The 19,527-nt window shown below is 41.5% G+C and overlaps 1 protein-coding gene across 1 annotated transcript; it reads left to right on the top strand.

Moving 5' to 3' along the window:
- Positions 1-5,542: 5,542 nt before the first annotated feature.
- Positions 5,543-14,300, top strand: LOC308241026 (leucine-rich repeat flightless-interacting protein 1-like; the record flags this gene model as incomplete). Its single annotated transcript, XM_080654600.1, is given in 6 exon segments — positions 5,543-5,578; positions 12,295-12,553; positions 12,556-12,844; positions 12,846-12,985; positions 12,988-13,538; positions 14,142-14,300. Coding segments are annotated over 6 exon segments (1,434 nt in total).
- Between the last annotated feature and the right edge of the window lie 5,227 nt (positions 14,301-19,527).

The following is a 19,527-nucleotide window of genomic DNA, read 5'->3' as shown; positions in this document are numbered from 1 at the left end:
CATCAGAAAAGAAGGTCCAGGGTTGCCGGAGGGAACCAAAGGGCTGACAGAGAAGCCAAGCGGGCGGCTCAGGGACTCAACATCCTTTCATTGTCTGGGGAAAAACCGGGGTCTCACCCTGAGGATGCGGTATATCCCTCTATCAGGAACTTTGAATATTCAGAATCAGACCTTGAAAGAATGGACAGATTAGGATTTCGCCTGGAGACTCCAGAGGGGATCCGGGAAACTACAGAAGGAAAAAGAATCCTCCCTGAAAAGCAGGCTATCATTTTCCTCAGAACCTTCATAAATTAACTCATCTGGGCCCAAAACATTTAAAAACTATAGTCCAGTCTTCACCGTATTATATCATGAAACTAGGGGAGCTCGCAGATACAACTGTAAAAGAATGCAAGCCTTGCCAGGTGGTGAACGCCCAGCCCAGCAAGCTATCTCAGGGCAAGCGGCTCCGAGGAGACCGCCCTGGGAGTTACTGGGAGGTAGACTTCACTGAGGTAAAGCCAGCCAGGTATGGATACAGATACTTATTGGTATTCATAGATACATTTTCAGGATGGGTTGAAGCCTTCCCTACCAAGAGGGAGACTGCTCAGGTGGTGGCCAAGAAAATACTAGAAGACATCTTCCCGAGATTCGGGGTGCCCAAGGTAATCGGGTCAGACAACGGCCCTGCGTTTGTTGCCCAGGTAAGTCAGGGACTGGCCAAAATCCTGGGGCTTGATTGGAAATTACATTGTGCTTATAGGCCCCAAAGCTCAGGACAGGTAGAAAGAATGAATAGAAGTTTAAAAGAGGTCATGACTAAATTATCCTTAGAGACTGGCATAACAGACTGGACAGTCCTCCTTCCCTTTGCTTTGTTTCAGGTACGCAATACCCCTGGCTCCCTCAAGCTAACTCCTTTTGAAATTCTTTATGGGACTCACCCCCCACTCATTACCATCCAGCACCTCCCTTCCCCAGAATCTTACTCCTCTCAATCTCTGTATTCCAGATTGAAAGCCCTTGAGACTGTGCAGAGGGAGGTGTGGAACCGGTTGGCCGAGGCCTACAAGCCAGGAGACCTGCAAGTACCTCATCAGTTCCAGGTCGGAGACTCGGTGTACATTCGGCGCCACCGTGCGGCCAGCCTAGAACCGAGGTGGAAGGGACCATACATAGTGCTGCTCACAACTCCGACTGCAGTCAAGGTCGATAGCATCGCAGCCTGGATCCACGCTTCGCATGTCAAGCCTGCGCCACCACCAGACCCAGAGTGGAAAGTGGAAAAAATGGACAATCCCCTCAAGCTCCGCATTCACCGTGTTCCTGCTCCTGTTGGCACACCTCCCGCCGATAAGTAGTCCTAACCCTCATATCCACCCTGATGGGTCCCCTTATTATACTACTTTTAATTCTCACTTTGGGGCCCTGCATCTTAAATCGCCTAGTCACCTTCATCAGGGAAAGAATAAGTGCTGTACAGGTATTAGTGCTCAGACAGCACTACCAGTCCCTCCGCCAGGGAGACAGCCTCGGAGAAGGGTACATAGAGACAGAAGTTCCATGATTAGAACTTACCAAAAAGCAAATGGGGGAATGAAAGAATAAAACATTTTTTCTTTTTCAAGCCCCAAGTAAAGAGCAGACAGAGCAAATAGTGCTCTGACAATGGGAACGAGACCCTTAAAGCTGTCCCAGGAAACAGCCCCAGACAGAGCAAATAGTGCTCTGACAGATAAGATATGAGATTACCAGATGGGACTGTTGACTGAAAACTTAAGCCCTGTCATTAAACATGTTATTAACGAGCCCTGTTGGAATTTCCTGGCGGCTTTGTCCTCTCTTCCTCCCTCACATGTGTGACCCCTCCCAATGTGTGATTTTTGCCTTTATAAGCCTGTAAAATTTTCTGCTCGGGGCTCGTCTTCGCTGCTCTAGTGTGAGTTACGAGTCGAGCCCCAGCGCACTGGAATAAATCCTCTTGCTGTTTGCATCAAGTGACGCCTCCTGTGGTTGATTGGGGTCGCCGTCGATCCGTGGGACAGAGTGAGGGTCTCCTTCCGGGGGTCTTTCAATTGTGCCCTATTTTGTTTGTTTTGAGTATTAGGTGCTCTTAATCTTTTTTTCTCTGGTTTTATTGGGAATGTTAGACATTTTAATGTTAAAATTAATCTAGGTTTTAATAGGAGAGAAAAGTACAATAATATGTTATGAACATATCCTGCGATTTTGAAGTTTATAAAAAAGATTGTTTTAGCTGTTTTTTAGGTTGTTTTACTTTAATGTTTTCTGTTATGCAGGTGATGAACTTTTTCAACTTCTGTGTGTCTGAAAAAGTGCCCTTACCTCAAATTTTTAAAAAATATTTTCTTTGTATATGGAATCCTATATTGAATTTCTTTGCAACACTTTAAAAATGGGCTCTGTTATCTTCTCACTCACAATGTTTCCAATGAGAAATATGTTGTCATCTATACCTTTATTCCTTTGCAAATGTGTCATATCCTACTGCTTTACAGATTTTCTCTTTGTTGCTGGTTTTGAACAATTTGACTATGATATATCTCTCTTCATATATCCTGTGAATTTTTTGTTTATATTTTTCTCAAATTTGAACATTTTTTAGCCTTTATTTTTTCAAATACTTTTGCTTCCCCTTCACAATTCTGGCTGCACAACTCACAAAAGCATATTTCACTTTTAACTCTCTCAGTGTTTATTTTTTTCTAGTTTGTATTGCTGTTTTATAAGTTACTAACCTTTTATTCATCATTTCTAGTTGAAAAAACTCCACTAAATACATTTTTATTCTAGACACTGTAATTTTAAACTGTAGAAATTTGACTTGACTCTTCTATTTATGTCTTTACCTTACTTTCGAATATATGGAATTTAGTTCTTAATAAATTTTTAAACGTCCCTGTTTGCTAAATTTAATATTTTTGGTCAATTTTCATCAAATGGATGCTCTGAATTAAGCAAATAACTGTAGAAAAAGCTATTTACATATATAGTTAGACAATGAATATGCAATGGGAGAATATGTGTTATTTAATACAATAGCCAACCCTTCCCTCTTAGCTGCAGTTCACTTTTCAAGGTTTTAGTTACCATGGTCAACTGTGGTCTGAAAATATTATATGGATAATCCCAGAAAGAAACAATTAATAAGATTTAAAATGGGTGCCATTCTGAGTAGCATGTTGAAATCTTGTGCCATCCTGCTCCATCCTGCCCAGCATGTGAATCATCACTTTGTCTAACAGCCACTCCATATAGCCTACCTGCCCATTAGTCACTTAGCAGGCTTCTAGGTACAGATGGACTCTCCTTGGTATCACAGTGTTTGTGTTCAAGTAGTAGTTATAGTAGCCTAACACTATGTCACAATACCTATTGTCATTTTCCTAACTTCATCATAAAGGCATTGTATTATCTCACATTATCATAAGAAGAAAGGTGAATACAGTACATTGAGATATTTTGAGAGACATAATTTTAGTACAGTATATTGTTAAAATTGTTCTATTTTATTATTAGTTATTGTTGTTAATCTCTTACTGTGTCTCATTTGTATATTAAACTTTATCATAGTGCTCTTAGAATGTAACCCCCTCAGATAAAGAATGACTGCTGTAATACAAGATGACCATGGTTACTGTTATAAAACGTCAGCCCAAAACTATTAAAATTAAGCCATCAACCCCATTATAATAAAAATTATCCATTTTTATGTTTAAGTTATATTGTTGTTTCTTATATCTTTCACATTAGATCTTTTAAAAAAAATCCTCACATAAGGATATATTTATTGATTTCAGAGTAAAAGGAAGGGAGAGAGAGAGAAACATTGATCTGTTGCCTCCCACAGTCACCTGACTGGTGAACAAACTCAACCTAGGTATGTGCCCTGACTGGGAATCGAACCCACAAACTTTTTGGTGATCCTAGAAAGATTTTTCCCTATAGATTATCTTTATTTTTAGATATTTTAGACTTTATATATCAATTATTTAGTGTTTTAAATATTATTTTTATTTTAAGAGCATCAAACATACAAAGTACCTAGGATTTACTTTACTAAAAATGTGAACAAAATATAAATTATTGAGAAAGTTAAAAAAGACCAAAATAAGTGGGATGGAGAGATATGGCATGTTTACATATTGGACATTTTAGTATTCAAAAGTTCTAATTATTCAAAATTTAATTACAGGTTTAATAGAGTATTATTTAAAATCACATTTTTTTGTGAAATTGACAAGCTGATGCTAAAATTCATATGGAAATGCAATGAACAAAGAATTCCAAGTTAGTCATGGCTCAGTGGCTAGAGCGTTGGCCTGAAGACTGAAGGGTCCAAGGTTCAATGCCGGTCCAGGACACCTACCTTAATTGCACGTTCCCCGGCCCTGGTTGGTGTGCGTATAGGAGGCAACCAATCAATGTATCTTACATTGATGTTTCTTTCACTCTCTCTAAAGATCAATGGAAAAATATTCCCGGATGAGGATTAAACAAAAAAAGGACAAAGAGTACTTATATTATCATATATAGATTCTAAAAATATAGCTACAGTAATGAAGACAACATAATTTTTGCTTAAGGATAGACAAATAGACTGGTAGAATATAAGAGCTCAGAAATGATAATTAATTATAAGGTGAGGCAAAGATAGCATTTCAATTTAAAAAAGCTGATCTTAATGGATATTTCTACAGGAAAAAAAATAAATAAATTGGACACTACATCACACAAAATAAGTAAATTCTACTTAGTTCAAAGACTTGAATGTGAACTCCAAAATACATATTGTAGAATGTACTGTAGAAAGTCATTTCTAATAATTTATGATAAAAATGACTTCTGAAAGAAGCAATAAGAAATCTGGATCCCTTTCTGCCATCCCCCACCCCCCCATCCCAGCCCATCCCCAAGCCCACCTTTACTCTCCATCTTTGCTCCAAGTGAAAGGCTGTGGACACCACTGCTTCTCGGGGCTTTTGCCTACTTCAGTGGAAGCCAGAGGAAGGGAGGGGGCAGGCATTTGTACCCAGCCAATGCCTCTCCACAGAGGTGGGACAATTCCAAAAAGGGGGTGGTTCTCTTTGTAAACAGCCAAAAGCAGTGATGTCTATAAGCAGCCCTTGACGGTTCTGGGAGAAGATATTTGTTACATATACAATAGAAAATGATCTAGTACCTGAGTGGATAAGGAATGCCCACAGCAATGAGAAAAAGAGAAGTGAGACATACTAGAATAAATATTTCTCATTTGAGGAAATCTAAATAGCTGATAAACACATGTAAAGATTTTCAAAGAAAATGCAAATTAAAAAGACAACATGTTATCAATCAGAAAAGTATGATGGTAACTATTGGCAAGGTTGTAGGCACTCAGTATCTTCATATCTATATCTCTATATATAAAACCCTAATATGCAAATAGACTGAATGGCAGAACAACCGAACAACCAGTCACTATGATGTGCACTGACCACCAGGGGGTGCGCACGAAACATTGCGGGTGTCGGCAGCAGGCAGCAGAGCGCAGAACATGGAAGGCGTTGGCTGCAGTGGGGTGGTGGAGCAGGTAAGCGGGGGCGCCAGACCAAGGCGGAGTGCTGGTTGCTGTCATTGGGGTGAGCCTCTGGTGGTTACTGAAAATTCTTTGCTGCCAGTGCCGGTCCTGTTTGCACCCACTGCTGGCACCTGAACCACCTCTCACGCCCATTGCTGGCCCCAATTGCTTAGCACCGTCAGTGGGTGCAAGCAGCGGTTGCTGGCACCAATCTCCACTCAAGGCTTCTCCACTCACCCTGGTCCTGAGGGGCAATTGGAGCATGCAGCCACCTCTCGCACCCCCCACCAGTGCTGGCCCTGCTGGCACCTGCTACTGGCACCTGCCCCAATTGCTCTGCACTGTCAGTGGGTACAAGTAGGGCCGACACTGTCAGTATGTGAGAGTGGCGGCAGTGAGAGTGGGGCTGCTGGCACATGGGGCCTTGGGGCTCTGGCAGGAGGGGCTGGGCAGGGGCATGGAGGATAGGCTGAGACCCGCCCCCGTGCCTACCACAGCCTCGCCACCCACAGTTCCTTTCAAGGTGCACGAATTCATGCACTGGGCCCCTAGTTATGTTATAAGAATATAAATTGCTTCAACCACCTTAGAACACAGTTTGGCATTATTTAACACATTTTAAGACACATAAGCTCTAATATATTTTCTTCTAGGAATGTATGCACATCTTCTGTTCAGGTTCTTCATGATATGTGAATGATATTGTCTTTGCATATCCTATCTAATAAAAGAGTAATATGCAAATTGACCATCACTCCAACACACAAGATGGTTGCTTCCATGTGGTCAAAGATGGCTGCCCCCATGTGGACACAACATGGCTGCCACAAAATGGCCAGCAGGGGAGGGCAGTTGGGAGGGACCAGGCTGGCAGAGGAGGGAAGTTGGGGGCAACCGGGCCTGCAGGGAAAGGCAGTTGTGGGGGATCCAGGCCTGCAGGGGAGAGCAGTTGCAGGGGACCAGGCCTGCAGGGGAGGGAAGTTGCGGGGGACTAGGCCTTCAGGGGAGGGCAGTTAGGGGTGACCAGGCCTGCAGGGGAGGGAAGTTAGGGGTGACCAGACCTGCAGGGGGGGCAGTTTGGGGTGACCAGGCCTGTAGGGGGGGGCAGTTTGGAGCAATCAGGCTGGCAGGGGAGCAGTTAGGCATCAATCAGGCTGGCAGGGGGTTGGTTAGGGGGTGATCAGGCTGGCAGGCAGAAGCGGTTAGGGGCAATCAGGAAGGCAGGCAGGCAGGCGAGCAGTTGGGAGCCAGCAGTCCTGGATTGCGAGAGGGCAGTTGGACACCCTTCGAGGGGTCCCCGATTGGAGAGGGTGCAGGTTAGGCTGAGTGGGACACACCCCCTGCACTAATTTCATGCACCGGGCCTCTAGTTTGTTTATAATATTCAAATTTGGTAATAAGTCACACTTGCTATCAGTAAAATGGATAAATTATAATATAGTATATTCATTCAAGCAAAAATTTAATAAACAATGTGGACTTAATAGTGGAATTTCAGAAACAGCATTTCTTGAAGAAAAATATCACAAAATAATCCATATGATTACATTTATCTAAAAGTACAAATAGAGATGAGTAACCTCAGAAGAGAAAAAATGTGCATAGTTTGATATACTTCTTGATTTTTCTTTATGATAGCCATATCTTTTCACATTAACAACTAAAACAGATAGGAATTCAAGTTTATTGAATATTCAAGAAACCATGCTACCAAAAACTCTAGAAAACATTCAGCATGGTTAACCTGTTAGAACTAAAATATGGATTACAGAAGCGACATCAAAATTAATACAAATAATTAATACTCATTGTCAGGGTCAGAACAAATAAGTAAGGTATTCATTTTAAAACTAGAGGCCTGGTGCATGAAATTTGTGCACGGGGAAAGGGGGTGTTCCTCAGCCCAGCCTGCACCCTCTCCAATCTTGGACCCCTTAAAGGATGTCCTACTGCTGGTTTACAGGGATTGGGCCTAAACAGGCAGTCCGACATCCCTCTCACAATCCGGGACTGCTGGCTCCAGCCGCTCACCTGCCTGCCTGCCTGCCTGATTGCCCCTAACCACTCTGCCTGCTGGCCTGCTCGCCCCCAACTGCCACCTGCCACTGCCCCCCCGTCCTGATCACCTCCAACTGACCCCCATTGACAGCCTGCTCACCCCCAACTGGCCCCCTTGCTGGTATGCTTACCCCCAACGGCCCCTGCCATCCCATCTTGGCCTGATCACCCCCCAGCGACCCAATGTCCCAGCCCCTCCTTTTTTTCTTTTTCTTTTTTTTTCAGCGCCTCCTTGAGTGGAGGCCAGGGCCATCTGGAAGCAAGTATCTAGGATTTATTTATCTTCTATAATTTAAGCTTTGTAGCCTTGAGCGGAGGCCAGGGCAGGCCAGAGCGGATGGGAAGCTTGGCTTCCTCCATCGCTGGGGGTAACCCAAGCCTCCGGCTGGCTCCAGCTCCGTGGTTGCTGCCATTTTTGGGGGGATTTATTTATCTTCTATAATTTAAACTTTATAGCCTTGAGCAGAGGCCAGGGCCAGCCAGGAAGATTGGCTTCCTCCATCGCCAGGGGAAACCCAAGCCTCCTGCTCTCTCCAGCTCCGTGGCTGCCGCCATTTTTGTTGGGATTTATTTACCTTCTATAATTGAAACTTTATAGGCTTGAGTGGAGGCCAGGGCCAGCCAGGGCAGGCAGGAAGCTTGGCTTCCTCCATTGCTGGGGCAACCCAAGCCTCCTGCTTGTTCCAGCTCCGTGGCCGGCCACCATCTTGGTTGGGTTAATTTGCATACCCGCTCCTGATTGGCTGGTGGGCATGGTTTGGCATAGTGGAGTAATGGTTAATTTGCATGTTTCTCTTTTATTAGTGTAGATTGTAATTAGTGAGAAGTAAATGTGTTTATTCAAACTTGGGGGAATAATTCTATTTACTGAAATATAAATATTAATAATCCCTTGATTTAATAAAAATCATTAGAATATGGATATAATTTACTTCATAGACAAACTTTAAATTTTTAGAAAAAAGTTCAAAATATAAATTCCAAGAGACTTCTGGTGTCATGCATTGTACTTACTTGCACAATTAAAAAGAAAATGCTATTGTAATAATTTTCTGTTTTATTTTTGCTTTAGTTTCTAACCTGTCAGGATCAATTCAAAGTTGTGTAAAATGTGAGCTAATAACAGAGCACAGCTAGTTTGTGTGCATCTATAATTTTATACTATGGAAACAACAGATAACTATGTGGGAATAGGAAGTACATGCTTTTAATATTAATTTTTGGCAATCATTAGTTGAGAAAGTAGGATACAAGTGTTTTTAAATAGCAGGTATCTATTCTTAATAATGTTATAAAATAAAATTTATTTTCTCGTACTTAGTTTTTTAATATACAGAAAAAGGTTAAAAGGTAAGATATTATAAAACATTTTTTCAAAATTCAAAGTGTATTCTCTCCATTAACTATCTTGTAACTCCTAAGCTAACATTTTATTTTCATGATACTTGTTTGTTTTCCTTATATGTACTTAGTCTGGAGATAACTTTTGCCAGGAGCCAATTCCAGCATGTCATAATTATAAGAGTTTTATCAAAGGTTGATGAAACTTGGGGCCTCAACAAGGGCTGAGTCACATATGTAATTACCTGTTGGAACGGCTAAAAAGCATCTCCCCCAAACCTGAATAAGATTATTGTTTACTGCCAGACAGCTCAGGGCATCTTAATCTACATGTTATTGCCTCCTGTTGGCCAAACACCTGAACAGCTGTAGGCTATTCCCCAATCTGACAATGCTTCTGTACCCTACCCTTTGAAGTGTATTATCTCCACCTCGCCTTAGGACAAATTGTGTTAATAAAAAGCAAGGGTCAGAGACAAGGAGACCTTTAGCTCCTTTAGCTGAAGTTTCTCTGACCCCAATGCTTTTCAAAACTAACTTTTGTCTTTGGACTCCTACTTAATCTATGCACAGCCTTTCTCCAGATTGCTGAACCCCTTCTTAATACTGGGACAAGAACCCCGGCATTAATGGCCACTTGAACTGGGGCTTCCTGAACCCTGGCAACACCGGCAAACTTTCATTTTCTTCTTTATTTTTTATTTCTTCCTTCCTACCCTTCCTCTCCTACCAAATTATCTCCTGGAATAACATAAACCTTTTTAACTTCTGGTTATATAAAATTGGAATACAGTTTTAGTTAACTTAAATACAAGTGGAAATTCATTAATATACTTTAATTATTTTAAAACTTGAATATAAAACATTTTAAAATATGTCTCAACTGTGCAAATTAGTTGTGCCTCCTTCACACATGCTTTCCTGCAAGTTAGTGTCATTTCATTCTTTATGAGAATGTGTGGGACTAGGACATTATTTTCTCAATAGGTTGGAATAACTCTCATATGCCTGTGACTTTCAGGCAATTATTCTTTCAAATAATGATTAAATTCAAAATTATTGTTATGAAAATTATAATATACATACATAATTTGAATTTTGTATAGCACTTAACCTATTCAAGTTTATTTTAACTTTGTTGCAATTATCTTGGCCATTATTTATAACTACTTTTTTGCCTTTATTTTTAAAATTAAATTTATTGGGGTGATATCTATCTATATAATAGAGGAATATGCAAATTAGCTGGGATGCCATAATGTCATGAATGAACAGCAGGGACCTAAGGCTGCATGGCACCTGGCCAGGGTGAGGGATCTCAGGCCACGCCCTACACCCCATGGGGCTTGACAAGGGACTTCAGGCCATGCTTCATGCCCCATGGGGCTTGATGGGAACCTCAGACCAAATCCCTCGCCTGGTGGGCTTGATGGGAGACCTCAGGCCATGCCCCCTGCCCCGGCGCAGGGGGATCTGAGGCTGTGCCCCCATCTGGCAGGGCTTGACAGGGGACCTGAGACTGCGCCCCCAACCCCTGCCAGGCTGGGGGACCTGTGGCTGTGGCCCCCACCCAGAGGGGCTTGATGGGGGTGGGGCTGGCTGGGTTTGCATATCCTGCGATTTCAAAGTGCATGCTAGTGGGTGAGGACTTGACTCTGGGTCACATGGCGTGCCCCAGATTTTGACAGGAGGGAGATTTTCATATACATTTTATTGATTTTCTTTCATCTCTGACATTTCTATTATAAAGAAAGGGCAAATAGCAATATTAAAATATTTCCTCTAATTAATTCCCTTTTAATGTGCATGAATTTTGTGCACCAGGCCACTAATTGGGTAATAAAATTATATAGGTTTCTATTGTACACATCTATAATACATCATCTGTATATTGCATAGTGTGCCCACCACCCAAAGTCAAATCTTCTTCCATTGCCATTGATTTGACCCACTTGACCTTACTACTTCCCCATCCTCATCCTTCTGATAACCACCATCCTGTTTTCTGTATTTATGAGTTTTTGTTTGTCCTAACTATTTATTTGTTACTTTCATTTTTATATCCCACATATGAGTGAAATCATATGCTTCTTTGCTTTTTCTTTCTGACTTATTTCGTTTAGAATAATAGTCTCAAGATCCATCAATGTTGTCGCAAATGGCAGTATAAAATTCTACTGTTAAAACAAATCAAGATTCTAACATTCGATCTTATGGCTTTGGTGATGTCACATGAGCTTCAGTGGTATTTCTTGCATATGTACACTGAAGAGCTTTTTCATCTTTGCTCCTAGGCATTGCCTACAATAGGATGGAAAATTCCTAGATTCTACTTACATGTGTACTCACTGAGGAAATGATAGGAGGTAAGAAGAAACACACAAAAACAATTGCCTTAAATTACTACCAAAATTGTGTGTTTGAGTGTTAGTATTTGTGTCTTCTCACATATGATCTCATTTTCAAGCATGATTGACTTCTACAAGTGGCCAAGTTATAAAAATTATATTCAAATAACTCAAAAAACTAAAGCATTACAGTTATAAATAAACCCCTATACAGTAGAGTGTGACAGTTTATCTCAAGTATAGGGGAGCTGCTAACTTTCCTCAATTCTTCGTCAGACTGTTGACAACTCTGAAAAATCTACTGATTAAATCTTACAAAATTTTCCCAAAAAAGTAAAAACATGTTTAATATGCATAATTCAAACTTTTTTTTTTTTTCGCCCTGGTATTCTTTCCTCATGACTGTTTTTCAGGATTCTAAAAGAAAAATAATCTACATTTCATTGATGACAATATTCAAAAAATGAAAGCTAATTCTGGTACAAATGGCCCAAATCTTAGGTAGTAGTGTTTCTTAATACGCATTACAGGTTTAAATATCAATGCCTTTTCTCGCTGAGGAACTGTACCTTTCATCTGCTCTGAGCTCCAAGAACTCTGACTGCAACTCAGTTCCTGACAAATATGACAAAGAGGTTGCTCTGAATTGCTCATACGTTCATATTCAAAATGCATATTTTTACATTAGCTATCAAAATGGCTGTTTTTCTCAAAGCAGTATCAGTGAAAGCTATGGAAGTGAATAAAACTGTCTCTAGTGCAATGTTGTTGTGGTGCTATTATGAAAACCTTTATGCTATATGTACATGAAATGAACAAATGAGAGCCAGAGGAAGTACACTGCAAAATCGTATTTAAGGAGGGGGCACGAGCGGTGGGAGCGAAGGGCGCGGCGCTGCCAATGGACATGGGCACCCAGGGCGAGGCCCCAGCCTGGAGCTGCTGATGGCGAGGACCCGGCACTGAACCTGATGGCGCGAGGTGGAGGCCAGGCTGGCAGCGAAGCCTGCGACCTGCGCGGAGGCCCGAGAGATGAGGATGAAGGAGCTGGAGCGGCAGCAGAAGGAGAGAAATGGTTACGGTGGAGAGTTATACGGATCACAGCCCCTGAGCAGAAGATCTGGCAGGGTTGAAGAGAGACCAGAAAAAGATTTCACTGAGAAGGGGTCCCGTAACCTGCCCGGCCTGTCTGCAGCCACACTGGCCTGGATGGGTGGCACATCCTCCCGGTGGGAGAGTGGGGCACCTCCATCTCCATCTACACGGAGGCGTCCATTAGGGAGATGGAGGACTCGCCAGCAGAAGCGGAAGAGAAGTATAAGAAGGCGATGGTTTCCAGAGCCCAGCTGGACAATGAGAAGTTGAACTATATGTACCAGGTCGATACCCTGAACGACACGCTGCTGGAGCCGGAAGAACAGCTGGCGGAGTCTACGCAGCAGTATGAGAAGAAAAGCAAAGAATTCGAGCGGGAGAAGCACACCCACAGCCTGCTGCAGTTTCAGTTCGCCCAAGTGAAAGCCGCCCTGCAGCAGAGAGGAGATGCTGGAGAAACATGGAATAACCCTAAATTCAGAAACAGCTACCAATGGAGAGACTTCAGACCCCCTAAATAGTGTTGGATACCCAGGTCCTACCAAGATGACAAAAGAAGAGTTGAATGCCCTCAAGGCGATGGGGACGGGACTCTAGGAAAAGCCACTGCGGTGGATGTGAAAAATGAAGATGTGGAGAATATGGGGAAAAGAGAAATCTTGCAAAATACTGAGCAGGGACAGCACAAAGAGGACCCCGAGAAGGACTGTGTGGACACCGAGGTCTTGCCTCTGGGTGACAGTGCTGAGGACCGGAAAACCTCTGAAGACAGTGCCCCCTCCCTAGGAACATTAGCTGTAAATGAAGGACAGGTTCAAAGCCCAGTTCTAGAGAGCACATCCTTCCTTGAACATGCAGAGCAGGTTGAGTTCAGGGAGCTCACAAGCACCCCAGATGCTAGGACTGGGGCTCCGCTTGAGCAGTCTAAGCGTTCCAGAGAACCATATGGTGAAACTCTGGGTCCTGTGACTGGGCAGGACAGCTGGAATGCCTTGAATATCAAAAACCAAAGTGAAGAAGCTGAAGAAAAACAGGAACAAGAAGAGCAAGATTTTCAAACCAGTTTGGGAGAGGTTAGCACAAAACCACATCAGGAACCTGCTCCTGTGCAAATACCTGAAGTTGAAAAGGTGAGCAGCTCCCAGGGTGCGGTGGAGGCAGGGCTAGCTGGATTGGAGGCCCAAGCGGGCACAGTGGCCTCATGTCTCCAAGGTATAGCGATGGCACAGTGAGTCATGACACATGTGCGGTCGATGTCCCCACGGAGTTGGGCCCAAGTTTAGAGAAAGAGCTCACCAACCAGGAAGGGGCTGAACCCAGGGAGGTCCCAGTTCCAAGCTCGGGAGCAGCGGGGGAGAACAGCGAGGAAGAAGACGAGGACTGAGTGAGAAACCAGTCCAGACAGAAGTCCCGGCCCCTTCCTCTTCTCCAGCAGCCAGTGCTCAAGAGGCAGCAGGTGCACTTATAGTAAAGGCCAAGAGAGAACCCAGTGAAGAAAAGAACGACCCTCAGGGAGAGGGATTGGATTCATCCCAAAAGAAGATGATAAACAAGAAAAAGTAAAACATGAAGAAAAAGTCAGCGGCACCTGTAGAAACCCTAAGGATGTTAAGAAATTGTTAACATTTCCGAACCCAGATCTAAGTCAAGTTAAGGAAGAAAAGCAGGTAAAATCTCCTGTTGAAAAATCAGGTGTGGAAATACAAAATGAGGTCACTGGAAATCCATAACAGAACATTGTGGCCGGAAGCAGTGAAAACCTGGGCTTTCCAGAAGACCCTAAGATGGAGTTGGTTGGAACACTGAACCACGAAGATGGTGATGTAAACGCTGAGGTGGGGAAAGGAAGAGCTGATGGAGAACCATTACTATTTGAAAGTGATACCATTTAGGCCTCAGGCTCCAGAGCCAGTGCTGAGGGATCAGAGGAAGGAGCTGTAAAAGCTAATGCTGAAGGAGCTGGTGCTGCTCCAGCCATCCCTCAGAGAATGAAGACGTGTCTAGCAGTGCCCGGCTTGGAAATGAAAGTCCCTCTGAGGACATTAACGCTGCCTCTCAAACAGAAGGTACAGAGGGCTGTGTGATGTCTGAGTGTCCAAGCCAGGGAGTCAGAAAGGTTTTAGGTAGCATTAGTCTAGAAAACGATGACTTGGCCCCAGCAAGAGAGTCAGAGGACTCCCATTCAGGTGCAAAGAAGAGACGAGAGGCAGAAGCCAGAAGGACAAAAGCAAAGAAGATTGCAGGCTGGGGCGGTGGGGAACACCTTCATCGTCGCCATGGAGATGACCAAGCATCTGCCCCCACCTCTCCATGCCTGCATATGCAAATCAACTCACCATCTTTGTTGAGTTAATTTGCATACTCACTCCTGATTGGTTGGTGGGCGTTGTGAAGGTATGGTCAACTTGAATCTTTCTCTTTTATTAGTGTAGATTAGGGTTATCACCCAGATTAGAAAGACACATTTGTTATCGTGTAAGTGTTAACTGAGAGCGTTCCAGTAGTATCAAACAATAACATACACTATTTCTATTTCTGCTTATAATCAAAATAAACATACGGTAGTTCACGCCTGCCTTAGGCTGATATGAATGTAGATATTCTTGACCAAATATATCAGCATCTAATTGAAATGACAAGGTAGCATTCTAGGATTCCTACATCATGAGTAAATTAATTTGTCTCATTCAAATATATGTGCTTTCATATTTGCTTTTGACATGTACATGATAACCTGCGTGGTATTTTATTTAAAAGGAGATAAATGGCCAAACATCATGTAGGTCACTGAGTGATAAGATTTGCTCCTTAGGACAATAGCTCATCATTTTAGGAATAATGAACATCTTAAAGTCCTGGGAGCTCTTACTTGCCTTTACCTCATATAAGGATTTTATCTCAGCTAATGCTTTGGACTTCATTGTTCATGATACATGAGTTTATTTTATAGATTTTTTTCTCCTAAAAAATTAATAAATTTTAATTAAAGAAATTAAGTGGGAGGGAGGGGGGGTGGGGAGAGACAGATAGAAACATCGATGTGAAAGAGACACATCGATTGGTTGCCTCCCGCACACACCCCAACCAGGGCAGGGGATCCAACTTGCAACCCAGTAATCGAACCTGCACCCTTTGGTGCTGGCTCACATTCCAATCACTGAGCAACACTGGCCAGGGCTTATTTTATAGATTTTGACTTCACTTCATGCCAATTATGTATCCAAGTCATTTTACATAAAGATTTTTAAAATTATTTTCTGGAAGAGAAGTATGTTGAAATTGCATTTTCTATACAATATTAGGGTGGGGAGAATAATTTCTAAAATTTAACCTTAAAATTACTTCTCTTTCTGTTTGTCTAATCATTACTCAGAAGACCAATAGAAAAGAGTACTGTTCTTCAGCAAACTGCTAATTAGACTATAACAGGATATTTTCAATAGCTGAATCACTTTTGGTATTTTGGTATAAATGTTTGCATTTGTTGTGTCTCTGTATAGTCATATTGGAAAATAATTGTTCTGGTCTTTCAGAACAAAATATATAATTCCTATATAAAAGAGAATTTAAAAAATAATTGTAAAATTAAATTGAAAAATAATTGTAAAATATTAGACTCACAAGGGAATGAACATTATGAATACTGTTAACATTTTATGAGAGTATATGACTCCATCGTATTGTTACAAGATATAATTAAGTGCAAAAAAGACCAAAGCCTCAATAAAATTTAAGGCAAACTTGTTATCATGTATTTTAAATAAAGACATTTTTCTAGTTTAAATAAAAATAAAAATTAAAAATAAAATCATACTTAAAAATACAAGAATATACAGATGATTGCAACATTTGTTCTTTTTTATAGGGTCTTTTTCAGATCCTGGTGACTGCCATTTGAAGCAATGTGGTGGGAACTAAATTGGGCTAGTCACTATAACACTTTATCCAGGATTAGATAGACAAATAAAGTGTGGAAAAATCTGTTCTTAAATGTTTTTTGTTAACAATGGTAATAGCATTAGTTTTTAATTTATTAAAATCACTTGCAGTTAGCATTTTACATCTCCCATCACATTTGGACATTTCAATTTGCATAAATTTGAATGATTAATTTTAAGAAATTAAGCTATTGCTTTTAAAAAATTTTATTATTTTTTTATTGATTAAGGTATTACATATGTGTCCTTATCCCCCCATTGCTCCCCAACCCCCCACTCATGCTCTCACCCCCCAACCCCCACCCCCCGCCGCCAGTGTCTGTGTCCATTGGCCAGGCTTATATGCATGCATACAAGTCCTTTGGTTAATCTCTCCTCCTAACCCCCACCCTCCCCTACCTTCCCTCTGAGGTTTGCTTTTAGCTTTCAACTTATCTAAAATATTTTTCTGGCTAAATGTTGAAATGGACAAATGTAATAAATGCTTAGAGAAAAAGCAGAAGTATCTTAAAGTTTGTTCTTATAAGTGGCTGTTTGAGAAAATATCAATTATGGAGGCAGGCATTTTAAAAATAAAGAAATCACTGCTTTAGTTATTTCTTAAATACATACATAATGGGGGAATAAGGACACATATGTAACACCGTAATCAATAAAGAAATTACAAACAAACAAAAAGAAAAAGAAGAAAAATAAATCTTTCATCAGGCAAAAATAAAATAAAATACATACATAAATAGGTGTCCCCAAAAATATACACACACTTTAATAGCTGATAGCTCAAATTTAAAAATAAAATGTATTTTAACAAACACTGCCTTTAAAATTATACATTTTTGGACACCCTATGTATAATTAAAATTTTTTAATACTCAAATTTTAAAAAGGTGTCTACATATTTCAAATTATTAGCTAAAATTAGGTAAATTAATAACACTGTAAAAGAATGTTAAAAGAATAACAATAATGTTAGCTACAATTTATTAAATATTTATTTAATATTTAATGACAAGATTTGTGCTAGGCACTTGATATGGATTACTCCTAATACTAATACGAACTGTGCACGATAGATGGATTTAACTTCATTTAAATTGTGGGAATTTAAACTTGGAATTTAAGTAATTTACCCAAGGAACACAGCAAAGGTGACATCAAACTCAAATCAACACCTTCAAAAACCCATGTTTACCACTGTGTAATATCAGAAGATGAAATTAAATCATAAACAGAACAGTTACTTCTTTATCTCCCTTCTCCCATATTCTCCCATTCACATTAATTTAGGAAAATGATTGTAAGATTAAGATGAATCAAATGTTTTCCAACATGAGTACTTTGGGTTTTATTCAGAAATATGGGCAGAGTTCTCAGGGCAACATTTAATATCTTGTATGACCCAAAGGTATTCTAAACTACCTAAGTTATACTGATGTGTGACTTCAGTCCTCGCCAAGATCTCTTTCTATGGACACCCAAGTTACAGAGGTGATGAGTAGAAGGTGATGGTGGTGGTAGTGATGTGGCTTACAGGATGCTCTACCAAGACTTACAGAGTAGGTCTCATAGGAAAATCTAAATATTGGTTGCTATTTTAATTCAACCAAAAACTAAGGTAAAAAAATAGATTCTCTATTTAACTCATTACATTATTTGATAGTTTTAGGAAGCACACCATGATTTTAAGGGTTGCAAGATGCTAAGATAAATAGCAAAAGGAAATTACAGATGGCTCTTAATTGTTTCTTATTTTTCAGAATAAAAGTGAGTAGCTATCTTTTTCCTCAGTAAGTTTTGAATGCAGTCCTAATTCAAAACAAGGTATATATTAACAACTCCGTTATTCTCAAAATTTCCTACTGTGTTTTTCTTTTATCTTTTAATGAATAGAATATGATTAATAAAACATGAAAAGGTGAGTAGATGTTGTGTAGAGTTATAAGAATTTGCAAATACAGAAGATCCTTTAATCTAATATTCTATCAAGATATTTATTTAATTCTTATTTAGATTCTGGTGAAGTTTTAGAGATGTAAAATGTGGTGAATATGTATTTTGTATATTGAGTTTAATACATTAGATTATATTCTGATTAAACCTGTACAAATTAGGATCTCATTTTTTTTATCAGCAGAACTAGAGGCCTGGTGCATAAAATTCATGTACGGGTAGGGTCCCTAGGCCTGGCCGGTGATCAGGGCCAACCTGCAGGGCGACCGGTGGGGCGGTCAGGGGAGGGCACTACTGGCACCTGCCTTGGCTGGCCTGGCACCGCCTGCTTGCCCGCTGGCTCCGCCCCCACTGCCGCCACTGGATGCCACACTGCAGGGCTACCGGGGGCACTGGCACCTAGTTTGGCTGGCCTGGGGCCTGTGGTTTGGGGGTAGCTCCTGCATTGAGTGTCTGCCCCTGGTGGTTAGTGTGCATCATAGAGACCAGTTTTTCCACTGGTTCTTCCACCATTCAGTTGATTTGCATATTAGGCTTTTATTATATAGGACTAGATGCCTAGTGCACAAAATTCATGCATGGAAGTGGTCTCCTCAGCCCAGCCTGCACCCTCTCCAATCCAGGACCCCTTGGGGGATGTCTGACTGCCGGTTTAGGCCCAATCCAAAGGGATCGGGCCTAAACCGGCAGTCGGACATCCCTCTCGCAATCCGGGACCTAACTACTCAACTGCCTGCCTGCCTGATCGCTCCTAACTGCCTCTGCCTTGGCCCCCACCACCGTGGCTTTGTCTGGAAGGAGGACCAGATGACCAGAAGATGTTCGCTCGACCCAGTCTAATTAGCATATTACCCTTTTATTAGTATAGACTAGGGGTCTGGTGCACGAAATTCGTGCACTGGGGTAGGGGGTTCCCTAAGCCCAGCCTGCCCCCTCTCACTGACTGGGAGCCCTCTGCTGGAGGCCCGTGGGGAGCGGGCCTAAGCCCCACTCTGGCCTCCCTCTGTGGGAGGCGACTGGGCTGATCAGGGGAAGACACCAGCCCCATCACTCCACTGGTGCAGCCACTGTCAGCCACTGCAGTCCCCAAGGTGTTTTCATTAACACAGACTCCAGTCCCTTCACCATGAAAAAAATGACAACTTTCTTTAGGCATTTTCAAGATGTGTCTTTCATAGGATATGACATTTCTTTCTTTTTTTTTATCCTCACCTGAGGATATGTTTCCATT

Source organism: Plecotus auritus, assembly GCF_963455305.1.
Source record: "Plecotus auritus genome assembly, chromosome: 1".
Lineage (NCBI taxonomy): Eukaryota > Metazoa > Chordata > Mammalia > Chiroptera > Vespertilionidae > Plecotus > Plecotus auritus.
Note: the sequence above shows the minus strand (reverse complement) of the source record. Positions and strands in the feature narration are given on the sequence as shown.